Raw genomic sequence first — 17877 nt, 5'->3', positions numbered from 1 at the left:
ACTAACATTAATGTTCAACTAACTTATACACAAGATATAGACACTGACCTAGTTTATATTGCCTTGATTGTACTTAGTATCTGCTATATATATGCAAAACAAATCTATTCCTATATCATTATGAACTATTGATTGTTAAGAGTGTGTTCCTCATGTTGTAATGCTCACCACTGTCCCAGGGTAGGTGATGGTTTGGTGCCAGCGAACTTGTTTAACCCCGGTAAATTCTGAATGTGTCTATCCAAAGTCAAGGGTCTTTGATTCAGTGGATGTCGTTTGTTGCTGTATATTTTCGTTTTTGGTTTTGTACATACATCAGACCGTTACTTTTCTCGTTAGAATTGTTTTACATTCGTCATTGCAGGGCCTTTTATAGCTGACTATGTGGAATGGGTTTTGCTCACTGTTGATTGTCGTATGGGCATCTACAATTATTAGCGTCTATGTCATTTGGTCTCTGGCGGAGAATTGCAGTGGCGGATGCAGGAATTTTCGAAAGGGGGGGTGCTAGCCCAGGGCAAAGGGGGGGTGCAGGGGGGGGTGCAAACATATGTCCCGATTCAAATGCATTGATCGGCCAAAATAAAGGGGGGGTGCGGACCCCCGGAACCCCCCCTCTGGATCCGCCACTGAATTGTCTCATTAACAATCACATAACATCTTCTGAGTAATTTATTTCTACTCAGTGATGTCGTCTCTCATTCCAACAAACAATTTCAAAATGATTTACGCCGTAAACTACTCTTGTTTTTTGGATCGAACGAGGACTTGATTATTCAATATATATCTGATAAGGCTTATAATATGTAAATATTTAATGTTGTTAAACGAACGAACCGCATCTTTTCAAAGCTTCATACCTATTGAAATATGTCAAATATGATCAAGTTATATGATAAATACAAAAAATATCTGATCTTGTGAGACTGATATGGCAAATACATATATCATACTATTATATAAACATCTTTTTTTTAAATTAAAAACATATTATAAGGTGTGGGCACCTGGTACAACTACTCATCCATGCTATTAATAGATCCGAGCTACCCCTTTTTCATTCCTTTTGGACTCCTTTAGAGTTAGATTGGGACATCACGTTGTTCGTAGCAAATAGCAAGAAAAAGCGAACAAAATGAGTTGGTGTAGTCTAGGCAATACTTATTAAGTACAAACAGAAAATGACACAATTGAAAAGAGTCGTGATTTTAGTTAAAAATCAACAATTCTAGAGGAAACAGTATAGATATAGAAACACTTGAAAGTAAAAAATGAAAAATATTTGTAAACTTAAGGAAACATGTGTTGTTTGTGCGGATGTCATATAGTATGTTTTTAAAATTATCAGTTGTTGTTTTTTTTTAACCAAACGAACTGGAAACCAACACTTAAAATATGCAAGTATAAAAACCAGTTTTGTAAAATTTGTTTTTTACTTCATCAAGATAACGACTCTGTTATAAACGTTAAATATAGATATTCAATTTGGTATGCTTTTTCAATTTAAAGTTTAGTAATAAAGAAATGATGAAGTAGTATATATATATATGGTTTATCAATTCAGGACACAAAATATAGGTACTTGAACAAATAAAAAGCACATAACTTCAATTTAAAGACACACTCCAGTAAGACTTGAGTAAAATGCTTTGTCGATCATGCTACATGTTACCTTTGAAGAACACTTTTGCGAGGTATAACAACTGAATAAGAACACAATTTCGAAGTAACATTAACAGATTTGCACCAAATAACATAATTGAGAGGTAAAATCAACAAATTTGCATTGAAGAACAGAATTATGCGGAAATATCAACAAATTAACATTGAAGAACATAATTGCGAGGTAATATCAACAAAGCATTGAGATTACACACTTCAATTAACATCTATATTCTTTTCAATATATGACTTGGGGGAATTTTTAGTTTAGAAACACACATTATTTCAACCATAAACTGTTGTCGAGTTATTAGGTATAGTTTACGATATATTATTTTTTATATCATAAATTAAAATATGTTAAATAAATTACTTTTTTATTTGATCTATTCTATAAAAAATGTCAAATATTTCCAACTATGATGTATTTATAATAATGACATTGTATATATCTTACATGTATTATATTATATGTACATACATGTCATGTATATGTTTTAATTGTTGGAAAAATATAAAATAAAAATAAAAAAAAAAATGTTTTGAAAACATTATGACACTGTAAATAGCATTTATATTCTACCAAAATAAGGTGTGTGGAGAAAGACTTGTGGTATAAAAGGCCACTAAAATGACATGTGTAAAACCATTCAAACAGGAAAACCATTGGTCTAATCTATAAAAAAAACAAAAAAAAACAAAAAAAAACCGACAAACGAGGAACACTTATGAACCAATGCAACAAATGACAACCACTGGACTTGTATATCTGTCGTTGCATAACTCGATTCTTTCGGTTTGTTTTGTTGAGTAAATACATCACACAAGAATAAGAATAAACAAAAAAGATTTATTTTATTCACACACGTTTGAGTTAGTGGCGATGAAAAAAGCCTACGTATCAGGGAATGTTAATGAAACGTAAAGATTGCATTTAATTAATTAAATTGTTTGAGCTATAAATATATTTAACGCCAAAAAGTGTACAAAACAACACCAATATCAAGATGTCCAACTAGGAAAGATTAAATGTAACAATCTATAAATATTTCGGATAACAGATATCATTCGATCATCAGTATAATTATGGTGTAAAATGAATCATTCCAATATCTTCTTATTTAACTATATTTATACAATTAAAAACTTAGACAAAACCGTTTTTACAATTTTACCATTTCAAAAATGACGTAGGTTAAGAAATTTAACGTTGCTGCGTAATTAAACATCCCAAATGAATAAAACCACGCGATTTAAACTGATGTTATTCAATATTGGCAAATGTAAGGGAATAGCAACAGAGATTGTGTTGTAATAATGTTTGAGTGCTAGCCATACTAAATCAAATGGTTTTCACTTTCACTAATACTCAATTTACAACAAACAAATCAATACAAAATGTTTCCATTTTTCAAACAAAAAGTTTAATATTGTATTCTTCAACAGTTGTTGACTGAATCCAATATTCGAGTTTATTTGGTTTATTTGTAATGATTCGTTATTTCGTGTTTTCTTAAAATGTAAAAAGACGGATGACCATGCAACGAAATTGCGAATGGAAACAGGAAATGTGTGAAAGAGACAAAAACCCGATCAATGGGCAGAAATCAGCCGAAGGCCACCAAGTTTGACATATAAAAAACGGTATGACTTTGACTTGAATCTAACCTTCATGTAAATCTATAAAAACTGTTATGGCTTATACACATATCCGACCATACCATAAAAAGACAATAGTTCCTGGAATCATATATATACAGAATTGGACACAAGAGATGACATAGCTCCTTAGTCTTGTCAAGTTGATTAGGTTTATCATTTTTGTATAAACTCCTGGGGCGTAGCTGGGTCCCTGTGAAGTGCACGCCAACCAGGAGGGCTTTGGGGGGATTCCCCCCCCCCCCGATTTGTTTTTTGGCTAGACGCAAAATGGTGCGTTCTGAGGGCCTAAAATTGGTTTGATTAGCAAATTATTAAGACTGTATTTGATCATTTTTTTTTATTGAGAAACATCCTGAATATTTTTTCCAAAAATCTGCCCTTCGTATTTTTAGCTGCAACAAAAACGTCCATGGCCTTGTCTAAATTGACCTCAAAATCACGGTGGAACCCAAAGCCGATAATCTGTCATTTCTCATTGTGGAACGGATGTATACATGTACGTTTTCAAACGTTTCAGTACGCTAAACGACCTTTCAGCTGTAGCACTAAACAAAGGGCACACAGTATTGGTCAATTGGTCATTAGTTATTTGTTCGACCACGGAAGAAGACATTGTGCATGAAAACGGTTTTCTGAATTCAGAAGTCGAGAATCAAGTTCCGTGATCATATGACCCAGAAACGGATACATTTTCAGTAGAGAGAAATTCGCCAGTAATCCTTAGGGGTTTCGGCTGGATGGTTAGCACTCGAGGTTTGTCTTCCACACCACCTAGGAACATTTTCATCTATACCAAAAAGCTCTGCTATATCTAGAGTGGTTTGGTATAGCTCGTTCCAAACATTATCATTTTGCTCGGAACGCAACATTTCAGTTACGGACTAGTACTGCAGAACTTGATGAAGTCTTGAAAGGCTATTTTATTTTATTTTTAATGCATTGACGCCTTAATATTTCGACAGGAAGGTGTCAAAACAGAACAATATGAAGTAGCCTTTCAAAACAATAATTTAAAGAGGGAATTCAGATTTGTATTTACCGTTATCGTAATTTACATATAAAAGAGGGGCGAAAGATACCAAAGGGACAGTCAAACTCATTGAAAATGTTTACTGTAATTCATTAAATTGTTCAGTGTCGGATCCAAAGTTAAGAGATAAAAATGGAACAAAAGTCAATTGGTCATTTTTTTGTCAAAATAATGTACGAAATTTACAACCCTTATCTAAACAAAAACGTGGGTACAACCCCTGCAGCCCTGTTAGTTCAACGACGCGCATTATATATTTTTTTAATTGAAATGGAGTTAATATACCTTGTCGGAAATTTGAAGGTGTGGACATCTTTCCATTTGTCGGTCAAAAGTTGTAACTTTATATCTTTTCCTAAGGATTTCGAATCTTTCAACAAAGAAATATCTGGATAAGATGGTCCCAGATTTTTTTGTACTGGCTTTGACATGACACTGATGTAGCAGCTAAGTTCAATCAATCATCGTCAATTTTTGACGTTTCAGGGGTCTAAATTGTCCTGATTTGTTGCTGGTTGTGTTTCTGTATGACTATCACTGTTGGTAGGCGTTTTTGTGAGAAAAAAAAATGTCTAACGTTTGCCCTTTAGGGTTGTCACGCTTTGAACTGTTCATGTTTTATATGCTACTGTTTACGTCGAGTACCAGAAGAAAATTATAGCAAATAAATTAAAAACGATTTCGGTCAGGGTTGATTTTACAGACGGAAATATTATTGTGACGTTATTAAAATAGTTATACTGTATCGTTTTCTACTTTGATTGGTTAAGTTAAATTTAATATTTTTTAGTCGTTTGTATTTTTATTTTATTTTTCGGCGTAAATTATTTTTTTAGACCCCGCGATGTGCACGCCATGGCGTGACAGCGTATATGGAGCTACGCCCCAGAACTCGGATCGATCAATCAAAATGAAACTAACTTTCCCTCGGATTAGCCCTTATCGTTTCAACTGTTTCTCTCACGTAATTCGTGGCGACAATCCAACTGCTGTGTTTTATATAAAAAAAATCAGGTCAACGGATGTGATGATACAGTCATATGTATGCTTAAATATAAGCAATGTGTCATATAGATGAAGAGCCGTTGACTTTTGATATAGAATATTGATATTATGTTTCGATGAACCTGAAGGCCTATGATAATCTATATAGTATTTTTTTTATTTTTTTTTATAAAATACTCAGTTTAATCGCCGCGCAGAATAATAAATCGACATTTTTAGCAGCATTTATCATTTGTTTTTAAATGTTGATATGTATCTCAATTCTTCAGAGATTTTTTCTTTTAAAACAGGTATTATTGATCTGCCAAGGATTTGTATAGTCTTACTTTACAGATACTTGCTTCTGCCAATGCCAGAATTACATGAAACGATTATCCTATAGCACCGGTGCCGATATGTCTGGAGTAAAACAATGACTTTTTCTCAGAACCATTAAGCCTAATTTACGCTTGAAAGGATATCTTGTAACGATTGCTATCAAACCTTTGAAAATGATTTAAGTTAAAAAAAATCCATTATAATACAGTACAACCATCGAAAATTTTGAACGCAAGCAAGGTAAATATTTACTTTTAATGTCAGCATGATGTTGCTGTTTTTATGCTTATTGTTTATTCGAGATGCCATGGACCTTACATACAACCAACATTCATTAATCAATAATTTAATTTTGGATGTAACGCGTTTTCTGATTGGCTGACGTTATTTTGTTATCAGCCCATAAACATAATTAAGTCATGTGACCGTGACGTCATCAACGTTTTTTCATGTTTTTTTACGGTTTAAAATGGAATTTAGAATTAAATTATAAGAAATGACTGTAATATTTTTTCTGTCTATTCGAAATAACATAAAAAATGTGGTGCACACTGTTAAATAACAAAAAATTTTTAATGTTATTTCTTCATAGACAGAAAAAATATAACAGTTATTCCTTAAATAGATAAAAACAAACTGATATTTAAACTGCAATAAAAGCGCTGTTCCTTTGCTGTGTTTGTACTTGTTTTTTTTTTGTGTGGCATGAATGGATAGCCGATATCCTTTATTTTTCTAACAGTTAAGAAATTCCTTTTATAATTCATTCATTTCTTTGTGCCAATTTCTAACGGTGATCTATAGCTGTTAACTTCTGTGTCATTTGTAACCATACCACATATTCTTATTTTTGCATATAAAAGCTAATTTTTAGCATGCACTGCATTTTTTTTTTTATTGTTGTGTTCAAAAGAATTTGTGTGCGTCAAAATCTTGTATTGGTGATAAATTTCTCTTTAATAACCAAGTTTCTGGATACCCATAATATTTTGAAAGATAAAAATAAGATAAAGATTAAAAATAATAAAAAAAAAAAAAAGTAGGTAAACGTTGTGATCGATAATTTCATTCAGATTAACCTATTTAAAAATTTTGTATCAGATTTGCTATTCAAGCTTCAGGCTACTATTTCAGTATTAAAAAGTGTTCAGGATATTTGGTAAAGACGTCAAAAATAATCGTATAAGGACATTGACGCCTATAATGAGTCCATTGGCGATTGCAGTCACTTTCATCTTATCTGAAAATCTAACAGATAACATCCTTTACAACTTACTGTTTACAACTTTTCTCTAGCTGTAATTGCTATTGCGACTGTATAAAAAAAATCAAGAGCAGTAACTCCTATCTCAGAAGACACAGATAACATAGGGTATGTGCGCATATATCCGCGATCGGATCATGCACTGTGTAACATACAGACTGGATACAGAGAGAAGGATATAATATCTTATTTGTAGATCCTGACTGGCTGACATTACTATTCAGAGCATCGCTCTATTTGTTAGCTGAAACGTAAAGTCATTATTAGGTTAGGTAAACTACCCCCTTTAAGAGTAGACTAGTCCGACAGATAACCAATCTATCTGTCTGTAAGATTAGACTTCTTCTTACCTTACCTAATAATGACTTCAATGTTCAGCTAAAAAGAAAGCTAACCAAGGATTCTACCTCTCCCTACACACTCAATGCAATCGGCTGTAATATCGATTTATGAATAGTAAATTTCAAAGACTACATTACATCCGATTTGTGTTTTACAGTTAACATATATTTGTCGATCGTTTATATAAAATATTAATTCAATGTTTATAATAAATTAGTCGCATCACATTTCTTTTACGACTGAACGCAATTACAACAACTGAGTTTTCTAAATAAATAATAAATATACTGAAAGCTTTAATCAAACCATTAGTTTTCTATTTAAATTGTTTTACATTATTTTCCCAACTTCTATACAGTATGGGTTTTTGGTATTTTGTTTGTTAATGACGTATGCTGACTTTATTATTACACCATTTTTCTTTAGTTTTTGGTTGATAGTTGTCTCGAAAGCACATATCTCCTTATTTTGATGTTATAGCAAATAGCACTCTTGTCGAAAATACCAAGCATCGAAGAGTTTCACTTGCACGGGCGACGAATTTTTGTCACCAGTTTCATAACAGTTACTATAATCTTCGAAAATGTCAGTCAGCAGATCAGTAATTCAAGAGTACATACAGACGGAAAAATTTAGGTCTTGATAACAATTCTAGATTACATAGTTTCGTCATATTCCTTCAATATAAAAGCAAGGATTTGTTTACTATACAAATCCTTGATAATAAGACATCTCATCTAGCATACTTATATACAAAAGAAATTCAAAATTTCACACCAAAAAATAATATAACTCAAAGCGGATTTTTTACATAATTAAATTCTATCCTTGTGAATATATATCTAGGGGTAATTTTATTAAAAAAAAAAAAAACACAGATGCTTTCAATCATTAACTTTACATGAGTTTTTAGACATAAAAAATAGTTTTGTTGTATCAAATGGGGACAAAAATCGTTTCAGTAATGATTTTTTTTTTAGAAATTCTGTTTTATTTTTGAGACTTCCGTCAATGTGAAAAATAAAAATTTGAGCCCATTACAGCCGATTTCAATGAATGTGTAGGCAATGGTAATATCTTTTGGTTAGCTTGCTTGCTAGCTGAACCGTGAAGTCATTGTTAGGTCAGGAAAACTACCCTCCTTTACAGGGGCGGATGCAGGAATTTTCGAAAGGGGGGGTGCTAACCCAGGGCAAAGGGGGGGGGGGTGCAGGGGGGGGGGTGCAAAACATATGTCCCGATACAAATGCATTGATCGGCAAAAATAAAGGGGGGGTGCGCACCCCCGGAACCCCCCCCCCCCTGGATCCGCCACTGCTTTAAGAGTAGACTAGTCCAACAGATATCTAATTTATATGTCTGTAGGACTAGGCTACTTCGACAAGAGGTTAGTATACCTTACCTAACAATGACTTAACGGTTCAGCTCATTGAAATCGCTGTACATAATGTTCTACAAAAATAAAGTGTTTGATGAAATCGGCTCTACCTGGTTAAGATAATTGTAGCAAAGAAAATGCCCTCTAAAAAGTGGTAACTATCTAACTTAAACATGTTTCATATTTTTGCGTTTAAGTTGATAACTAAACTACACACTAAAACTGATCATTGAGCTTGGATTTCCGTTTCTCATTTTAATTATGGAATTGTTAGAGCCATATATATTATATAGATATAGGAAAATGTGGTATGCGTGTCAATGAGACAACTCTCCATCCAAATAACAATATATAAAAGTAAACCATTATAGGTCAAGGTACGGCCTTCAACACGGAGCCTTGGCTCAAATCGAACAGCAAGCTATAAAGGGCCCCAAAAATTACTAATGTAAAACCATTCGAACGGGAAAACAAACGGTCTAATCTATATAAAAACGAGAAACGAGAAACAGGTATGAACTATATAAACAGACTACAACAACTGTATATTTATATTAATACAAGTATATTTTGAAAATGAAGTGAACTAATAATGAGTAGGTGCATGTGAAAGCTTCGTTTAAGTCTTACAGTAAAAAAAGGAAAGAAAGATGCCATGCACAAAGTGAGCTGTTGTGCTGTTTTGTTATGAACAAACCAAGTAATAAAGCAAAACTTTTTGATTTATATTATTATTATATCCCGATATAGTTGTATCTATTAAAAAGCGATTTTTCAGTTTCTTGGATTTTATGCAATAACCTCCTTCAGTGTTGTTTAATCATACAAGTACCAATTTTACTTGAAGTAGCTTTTTTTTTAAGCAAGTAATAGTTGAAACATGATTCTGTTACCAAGTCTTCAAAACAAAATGTCTTTACACCACCAAAATCACATCATTTGAAATCAATTTGTTTCACATAAAAGCTTTGGTTAAAATGTGGCCCCGATTTATTTTTGTTGTGTACCTTGCTTCAAAATACGTAGGTCTGAGAGTCTTTCAGGAAACTTTCAAAATGGGAATCACATCCTTTTGAAATTCGTGTTTCAGGTCAATGTTTAGGTCATAACTAATTCCAAATTAAGATATTGATGGGGGCTGTTTTAAATCTAAATTGTTCTGAGAGAATTGAGGATTTAATCATTTGGAATCACATCCTTTCGAATTGCATTACTCCTTTTCAAATCTTGTAACAATAAAAAAAAATATCGTTGCTAGATGCTTTTCTTTAACATAACTGTGCATGCAGAGAGATTATCAGGAAACTTGAATTTTTAAATTAAAAAAGAAAAAAATATAATCTTTTATGTAAGCCGAGCTCTCCAATACATCCTCCCCCATACCCCCAACAAAATATAACACCATTACCAAAATTTACACAAATAAATAATAATATAAGGAACCAAATTGAATATTTGCTGAATAAATAAATGAAAATGCAAAATCATTAACATGCTTTATAGCATAATAAATATAATATCAAGACACTTTTAATATACAACAGAGAACAATTTGAAACCACGTGTCCGTAATATTTCTTTGTGCTAGACAAACAAAATCAACTGAAAATCACATAGACTAATTTTACAACACATACGAATTCCCGCCTCAATTTTATGATTACGACTTTTAAATGGGACACTAGGGCTGAATTTAATAACAAAGATCAATACAAAATGTTTTCATTGTACTACAAACAAAAAGTTTGATATCATGTTCCTCACTTCGTTCCTGTATTGATGCTATTTGCGAGTTTTTAAAGAATTCAATGTTTTTTTGCAACTTTTAATAATTTATGTTTTCTTCATTCTTGACATGTACAAATTTAGACGATCATCTTTGGACAATTTTTCCTCATAATTGCAAATTTGAAGAGAGAAAAAAAAGGGTTTAATATGGTCCAAGACATACCAGACAACAAGACAATATCATAAAAAGACAACTGTTATTAATGAATCCTGGGACGGATGATTTGTGAATAAGCTCCCTGTCCAAGAAAATTCATACTTGAGCCACTATCATTCTAGATGATCGTTTCTGAATTAAATGGTTTCTATTCTGTTTATTTACTTTAGGTTAGGGGGAAAAGGGGGGTAAAGAGGTAATAAACCTTCCATCGTTGAGGTGTTAATAATTTTCAAATTATATACAAAAAATATAAAAATATGGTATTTACTATTATACAGTATTATATAAGTTAATGTAGATGTTAAGTTACTGAGAATATATATATGCAAAGACCACTTGATGCTATATTATTTTGGTCATATATATACGAAAGCCCTATTTTCTACTGATCAAATACAATTTAAAATACCATCACTTTTTGGTTAATATAAACATTTTATTTGATAATGATCTACTAACCAAATACATTAACAAAATAAAGTAGCAATAGTTGATGGATAGAAATCGAACAGTAAATGTTAAAATAAGTAAGTTGTCAAAACAAACAATAAGTTTACTGAATAACAAGTATATCTTACTTATAACTAAATAATTTATAATAACAAGTAAAGTACTAAGAGTTCAGTTGACAAATCAATACAAAATGTATACAAAATACCGGCCAAGATAATTTGATGCACATTAAGTGCATTTTGTAATTTATGAGTTAATATTTATTTACGCAAACATGACTATCTAAATCGGTCAAAAAAGGAATGGGATATTTCCTCCACCTTGACTTATTTAAACTTTAAAAATTTAAACTTCAATGTCACGGATATCAGTTATTTACAATAGAAGATAAAATAAGGTTATGTAGTTAAATATGGTAGTCTATGACGAGGAATGCCGTTCTCTTTCATGCCCCCTCCCCCCCAAAACAAATCCCTCCTAAAAAGTATCTTGTAAAAAAAAAAATCACAAATTATTGTTAAAACGTACAGTACTTTTGAAGATAAAAAGAAAATAAACATATTATATACATCTATATGAAAGTTATTAAAAAAGACGAATATTCACGGAGTCCTTTAAAAAAAAAACAATAACAAACGTACCTTAGAACTGCATGTTACCATATTATTTTTTTCTCCTGCGAGACTTGAGAAAAATATAATCCAAAGAAAATATCTCGGAAAGCACATATTTCATATTGTCCTCTTTTTGTGACTTCCAGTAAAGAATTAAAATTGCAACACTAAAATCAGAAAGTCTTTCCCGTAAATTGATTTTGAGATAATTTGTAAATCATTATCAACAGCGACATCTCAGCAATAACTGTGTATTGATGTGACAAATAACTAGGTGTTATCTTAACAAGGTCATAATCCAGTACGCAACAGAAATCAAGTCACAGGTGTTTAGATAGTTATTACTGAAAGGTATAAGACGATATTGTCGTATCTGATCAAATCAATATTTACCATATTTGTTTTCAATAGTAAAAGTTTATAATAAACGATGTTGATATGTTTCCTGTTCAACAAAATGACACACGTGTTGTTATAAAACCTATGTTACTAATTTTTTTTAAATTTTAGTCGGAGACGGATGTGTTCATTTGATATGATTGAGGCACTACGTGTCAGGGCTGCGTGTATTAATACAGGAGAAGGAAACATTGATCTAGGTGGAGCACTGACCAGTGGTGGATCCTGAAATTTTCATAAAAAGGGGTTGGGGGAAGGGGACGGTGGCAAAGTCATGCCTTTTGTTAAAGCTTTGTATTCTTGATTTAACTGTTCCCGCGTCTCAACTTTTATTGTAACAGAAAAGTCACTGTGGTAGCTGGCTATACCATGATTGTTTTTGAAAACAACATGCCTGCTTATTCTGTTACTACTGAAATCCCTTTAATTTTGACCTATCATGTATTATTGTTATATATACATATTCACATTCATGGCTCTACAATATGATCCAATATATCGATACCTGTATCTGGGCTTGGCGTTGCACAAGGTCATGTTTTTTTCTGGGAGTGTTTATGGCGTCTTTACACTAAATCCATTGGATGTTGGATGTGTACTGATTGATAATTTATCTTAAATTATGATTTTTTTTTATTAGTTGTTATTTAAAACACTACTTTAAACTAGATATCAGTAACTTTGAGTACTATCATATATGTGTACTTAGTGTCTTTTTGTTGTGGTGATATACACGTAGCCTACCTAGCCACGTCCACTCTGTGTTTTTGTTATATCATGCATTCTGCTTTGTATCCATCTGATGGGTTATACATTGTAAGCCCTTTTTAATCTTTTTTCGAAGTTTAATGTTTTTATTGTACTGTTACACTACTATCCTAGGTTAGTGGAAGGTTTGCGCGCCTTCATACTAGTTTAACCCCTCGACATTCTGTGCGTGCCTTTCCTAAGTCAGGGACATGTAATTAAGTGGATGTCGTTTCTTACTGTACCGTTATATGAGGGTGGTAAAGGGGGGTGCTTGCACGAAAAAAACGTGAAATAAGACATAATTTCACATTGAACGTGAAATAATTTCTGTAATGAACGTTGCACGAAAAATAAATACTTTAATTTGAACCTTTTGTGACTGAGTCACTGCCATCTTGTATATATTAACTATTTGTTTTACTTGATATTCCCAATTTAGTATACACATTTATGATATAATTGGTTTACGGCTTTTAAAAAAGTATTTCTTGACGATCCCTGCCTACTAGTGTTTGAATTTTATTTGAAAAATACCGAGCACGCAAAATAAGACTTTGAAAATCACGATGCACGTAAAATTAAATAAGCAGAACACGTTGAACGAGGCACCCGTCTTGCACGACTGAACGTCAAATAAAAAAGTAAAAACACGTTGAACGTGAAATAAAAAACGGCGATCACGTTGCACGAAAATAACCCTTTACCACCCTCTTATATCATATATGTTTTTCGTTCTTTATTTTGTACATAAATCTGACCGTTAGTTTTCTCGTTTGATTTTTTTTTAAATTTTGCATTTAGGGTAATTTTATAGCTGACTATGCGATATGGGTTTTACTCATTGTGGAAGTCCGTACGGTGACCTATATTTGATAATTTCTGTGTCAATTGTCTCTTGTCAAGAATTGGCTCATTGCGTCAGTCAAAATCCTGTATAATTAGGCATTATGAAATAGAAGATTTGTTATTATTTCTTGTCTAGCTGTAGCTAAGGCACTACTAAATGCATAAACAACAAATAAAGTAAACGGTAATGCACATATGAAAATAGAGCAAAACAACATGATCGCCTTTTAAGGGCGTTTTTCAATAAAAGCATAACTTTCAGACCTACAAATATGGAAAATCTACTTGTCTAAAATTTAATTTCAAGAGTTGTTTTGAATACCTCTATTATAGACCTGTTTGTAAACAAAATGTGCAATCTTAAATACTCTTTAAAGTGATATTATTTTCATAATTTGTGTACTGTTTCGTAAAAGTCCCCTACGAAACTGCTTCTATACACACTTATTTTTTTGCAATTTTAAATGATTCCTATAGACATTCCAGTTTGTTTACTAAATATACTAGAAAAATCTCATTTTTTTCTGAATTGGAGAACCATTTTTATCGATAAAGATTAGACAGTACTTCACGCATGAAGGTACAACTCATGTTACGTAGTGGACATTTTGATGCGTTTCGTAGTTGACAAAACCGTTTCGTAGTGGACAAAAAGTTTCGTAGTTGACATCAACCCTATTCTATGTTAATAAAAACAAAATAAAAATTACATGAAACTAACCCTTGTTATTTGTTTTGCACGAATATAATTGAAAAAAAGAGTAAAAAAGACTATAAAATTGAGAATGGAAATGGGGAATGTGCCAAAGAGACAACAACCCGACCATAGAAAAAAACAACAGCAGAAGGTCACCAACAGGTCTTCAATGTAGCGAGAAATTCCCGCACCCGGAGGCGTCCTTCAACTGGCCCCTAAACAAATATATACTAGTTCAGTGATAATGAACGCCATACTAATTTCCAAATTGTACACAAGAAACTAAAATTAAAATAATACAAGACTAACAAAGGCATGTTTTATTTTTTTTCCCACAATCCCTATATTGCAATAGTAACAAGACTGATTGTATTCATCAAAGCATGTAATAAGCTGTACACTGATATTTTTTTTTCATAATTTTAAAACCAATACTGACAATGACTGAAGGAGATTTGATCCGTGTCGTAGTGGACGTTAACAAAAAATACGGTATCACTTGGTCCATTTGATGTGCTCAATTTTTCTTACCAACAATTTAATTGCCGTTATAAAAAACATCACTTATTTTGTAAGACCTTTTAATATTTATATCTCTTGCAAACAAAATTTACATTGATTTTATAAAACTGTTTATTAACAAATTTTAATGACTTCGTTTCGTAGTGGACATTTTGCCAGAGACACACCTTTTGAAATTAAAAATCCTATGTTAAAATCTGTTTATTAAAATATGTTGGCTCTAAACATACTTTTGAATTATTAATTAACTTATATTAAGTAAAAAAAACATTTATTTCTACATTTTTTTACGATATTTTAGAGTATGAATGTTGAATCAATATCTTATCAATCCCTCTAAAAAATAAACCGTGTCATGGTTAAAAAAGTTAAATCTAATTCAATGTACTGACTGCACAAAAAAATTACTTGCAAAGATCAAGCACATTTTTTAAAAAGTGGCTGGGACAAGAAAGTACACGTGTTTTTATTGAAAAACGCCCTTTGAACAAATATAGTCCGGATTAACTCTGTTGTAAAGGTTAAGGATGCACTTGGGTGAGGTTTTGGAAATTGGTGTCAAATGTTCGGATTCCTTGTTTTTTCCTACGGCACAGGGTAAAATATTTTGCCCCATAATACCCATGTTTCTTTTCATAAAAGACTTATTTTCCAAAATTGAAGCAGATTCTTGATTTTTGGTCTTTCGATTTAAGACCCAAATAATACCAATGCAAATGTAAGGTAAAAGTCCGAGTCAGCCTTTTCCCGCCATTTTTTAAAATTCAAATATCTCGAAAAGGAGCTGCATGACCTATCAATATTTTTAGCTTATTTTTTCTTCATAACTGGTGCTCTTTCGACTTGTAGTATCAATTTTAATTTCTTGATTTTTTTTTATTAAATTTCACCTAAGTACATCCTTAAGATGACTTCGGCTCAAAAAGACATGATCTTTGAAAGAAAGAAAAAACAGAGCTCGATCAGTCTAGATCCGTAGTAAAATATACACATTACCATCTTACTCAAGCAAATAATGTGTTTTAATATCTTATCATAATTTAATTTTTGATGTAAAGCATCTTCTGATTGGCTGACGTTATTTTGTTATCAGACAATAGACATAATTTAGTCATGTGACCGTGACGTCATCAACGTTTTTTCAAGGTTTTCTACGGTTTAAAATTGAATTTAGAATTAAATTATAAGAAATGACTGTAATATTTTTTTCTGTCTATTCGAAATAACATAAAAAATGTGGTGCACACTGTTAAATAACCCGCTACGCGCGTTATTCAGTGTGCACCACATTTTTTATGTTATTTCTTCATAGACAGAAAAAATATTACAGTCATTCCTTAAATAACAACTGATATTAGAAATACAGAACATGTATTTATTTGCTAGATAAGGGAGGTAATTCAAATAACTTTCCTTTTTATATACAGGTATTAGCCCAACTTGAATATGAATCAAATATCTCCATGGATTTGTTTGTGCTAATGCAACAGCATACCAAATATATATGACCTACATAAGTAATCCCAAACAAAAGTAATCCCAAACAAAAGTAATCCCTACAAAAGTAATCCCAAACTAATGAACTGTTGACCGCGCTGCCGCTGGAAACCCGACTTAGCTTACGTTTTGAATAAGCTGGGTTTTTTTTTTCATGCATTAGATAACATTAATTTTAAACGTTGGATACATTTTTATCATTCATGTTTATATTGGTTACTTCAAATGAGAAACATGAAATACTGATAAACATGATACACGCGTTCAGGATTTTTAGTGTTGTAGGTTACACTATTGTTTCCCCATTTTTATTCTTAAATTGTCTTACTGACTATTCAAAGAAAAGCTTATCATAAATATCTCCATCTGTTCTATTGTTAATAGGCGATTCTCGTAATAAATTCAGACTATTAACGATGAAGCTGTAGTTTAAAGAACTGTTGTGATTAACCAATAAATCACGACAAAACAGACAATTCCGAGCTCTTCCTGGTATTGAAAAATACGTGACAGGAAAATTTTATTTAGGGTTTCACTGATTCAATAAAACACAATTTGTAAAAAAAATCCAATGCTGGCGCCTTTTGATCGACAAAATTTCTTTGATATTTAAAGGCCGACAATTGTTTGAATTGATATTTCTTCATCAGGCAGACAGAATTCGAAAAAGCTTTGATGATATATGCACTCCTGCATGCAAGCCGACTTTTTCATTACTCGTGGAAGCGTATTAGCCTATGTGTGTGCGCGAGTGTATTTCCCTGGCGTTGTCTATACTTTTGTATTTCCTTTAATATTTTCATTCTTTAAAGATCACTTTGGACTGCCTGAAGGCGTACGTGAACTATTGTCGTCACTTGGTGTCCGTCAATGTTAGTCGTCATGGCCGTTTAAAAGAAAAGTAGGAAATTATTTGATGTGCTTGCTGAATTATATCTTATTACTACAGATAAAGAAAACCGGTCACCTCAAAACGATTAGAACGTCATGATTTGCTTATATTTCAACTTCAAAATGGTCAAGTTGAATTGACTCTCAGTGTCCTTGAAAAAAACATGACAATGAAAACCCATGCAATATTTGCAATGCGTATATTTCTAGAAGGCAAGAATAAAGAAATTTGTAGCAAAAGTAAGAAAGTGATAATATTTTTTTCTCAATGAATATCAATATATCACTCACATACTTGTATAAATGAACTTGATTTTAGTGAGGGGCGTAAAGTGGGTATCTGCACGGAAGAACGCGAAATAAAATTGCCATTTCACGATCAACGAACAACTAAAAATAGCTTGCACGTTGATCTTTTTACCGATTTCACGAACCACGGTGAATAACGAAAATAACTATTTACCACCCTCGTTAGTGATACAAAAAGAAAGCATGTTTTCCTTACACCTAGAACTGTTTCTAGAAATAAACTACTAAGCTGATGGACAACTCAAAACTTGTTTCTATGATAAACTTAATTAGTACAGATTAGATATTAA

The 17877-nt window shown here is 32.1% G+C and overlaps 1 protein-coding gene across 1 annotated transcript in view; it reads right to left on the bottom strand.

Annotated features, from left to right (window-relative positions):
- The window catches only part of LOC143072063 (uncharacterized), a 46792-nt gene extending 34685 nt beyond the window's left edge, over positions 1–12107 (bottom strand). The window contains exon 1 of the mRNA XM_076246846.1: positions 11704–12107. Coding sequence (XP_076102961.1) covers positions 11704–11790 — 87 coding nt within the window. The 5' untranslated portion in view covers positions 11791–12107. The remainder of the gene's footprint in view (positions 1–11703) is intronic.
- Between the last annotated feature and the right edge of the window lie 5770 nt (positions 12108–17877).

The sequence above is a fragment of the Mytilus galloprovincialis genome, chromosome 4 (assembly GCF_965363235.1).
Source record: "Mytilus galloprovincialis chromosome 4, xbMytGall1.hap1.1, whole genome shotgun sequence".
Classification (NCBI taxonomy): domain Eukaryota; kingdom Metazoa; phylum Mollusca; class Bivalvia; order Mytilida; family Mytilidae; genus Mytilus; species Mytilus galloprovincialis.
Note: the sequence above shows the minus strand (reverse complement) of the source record. Positions and strands in the feature narration are given on the sequence as shown.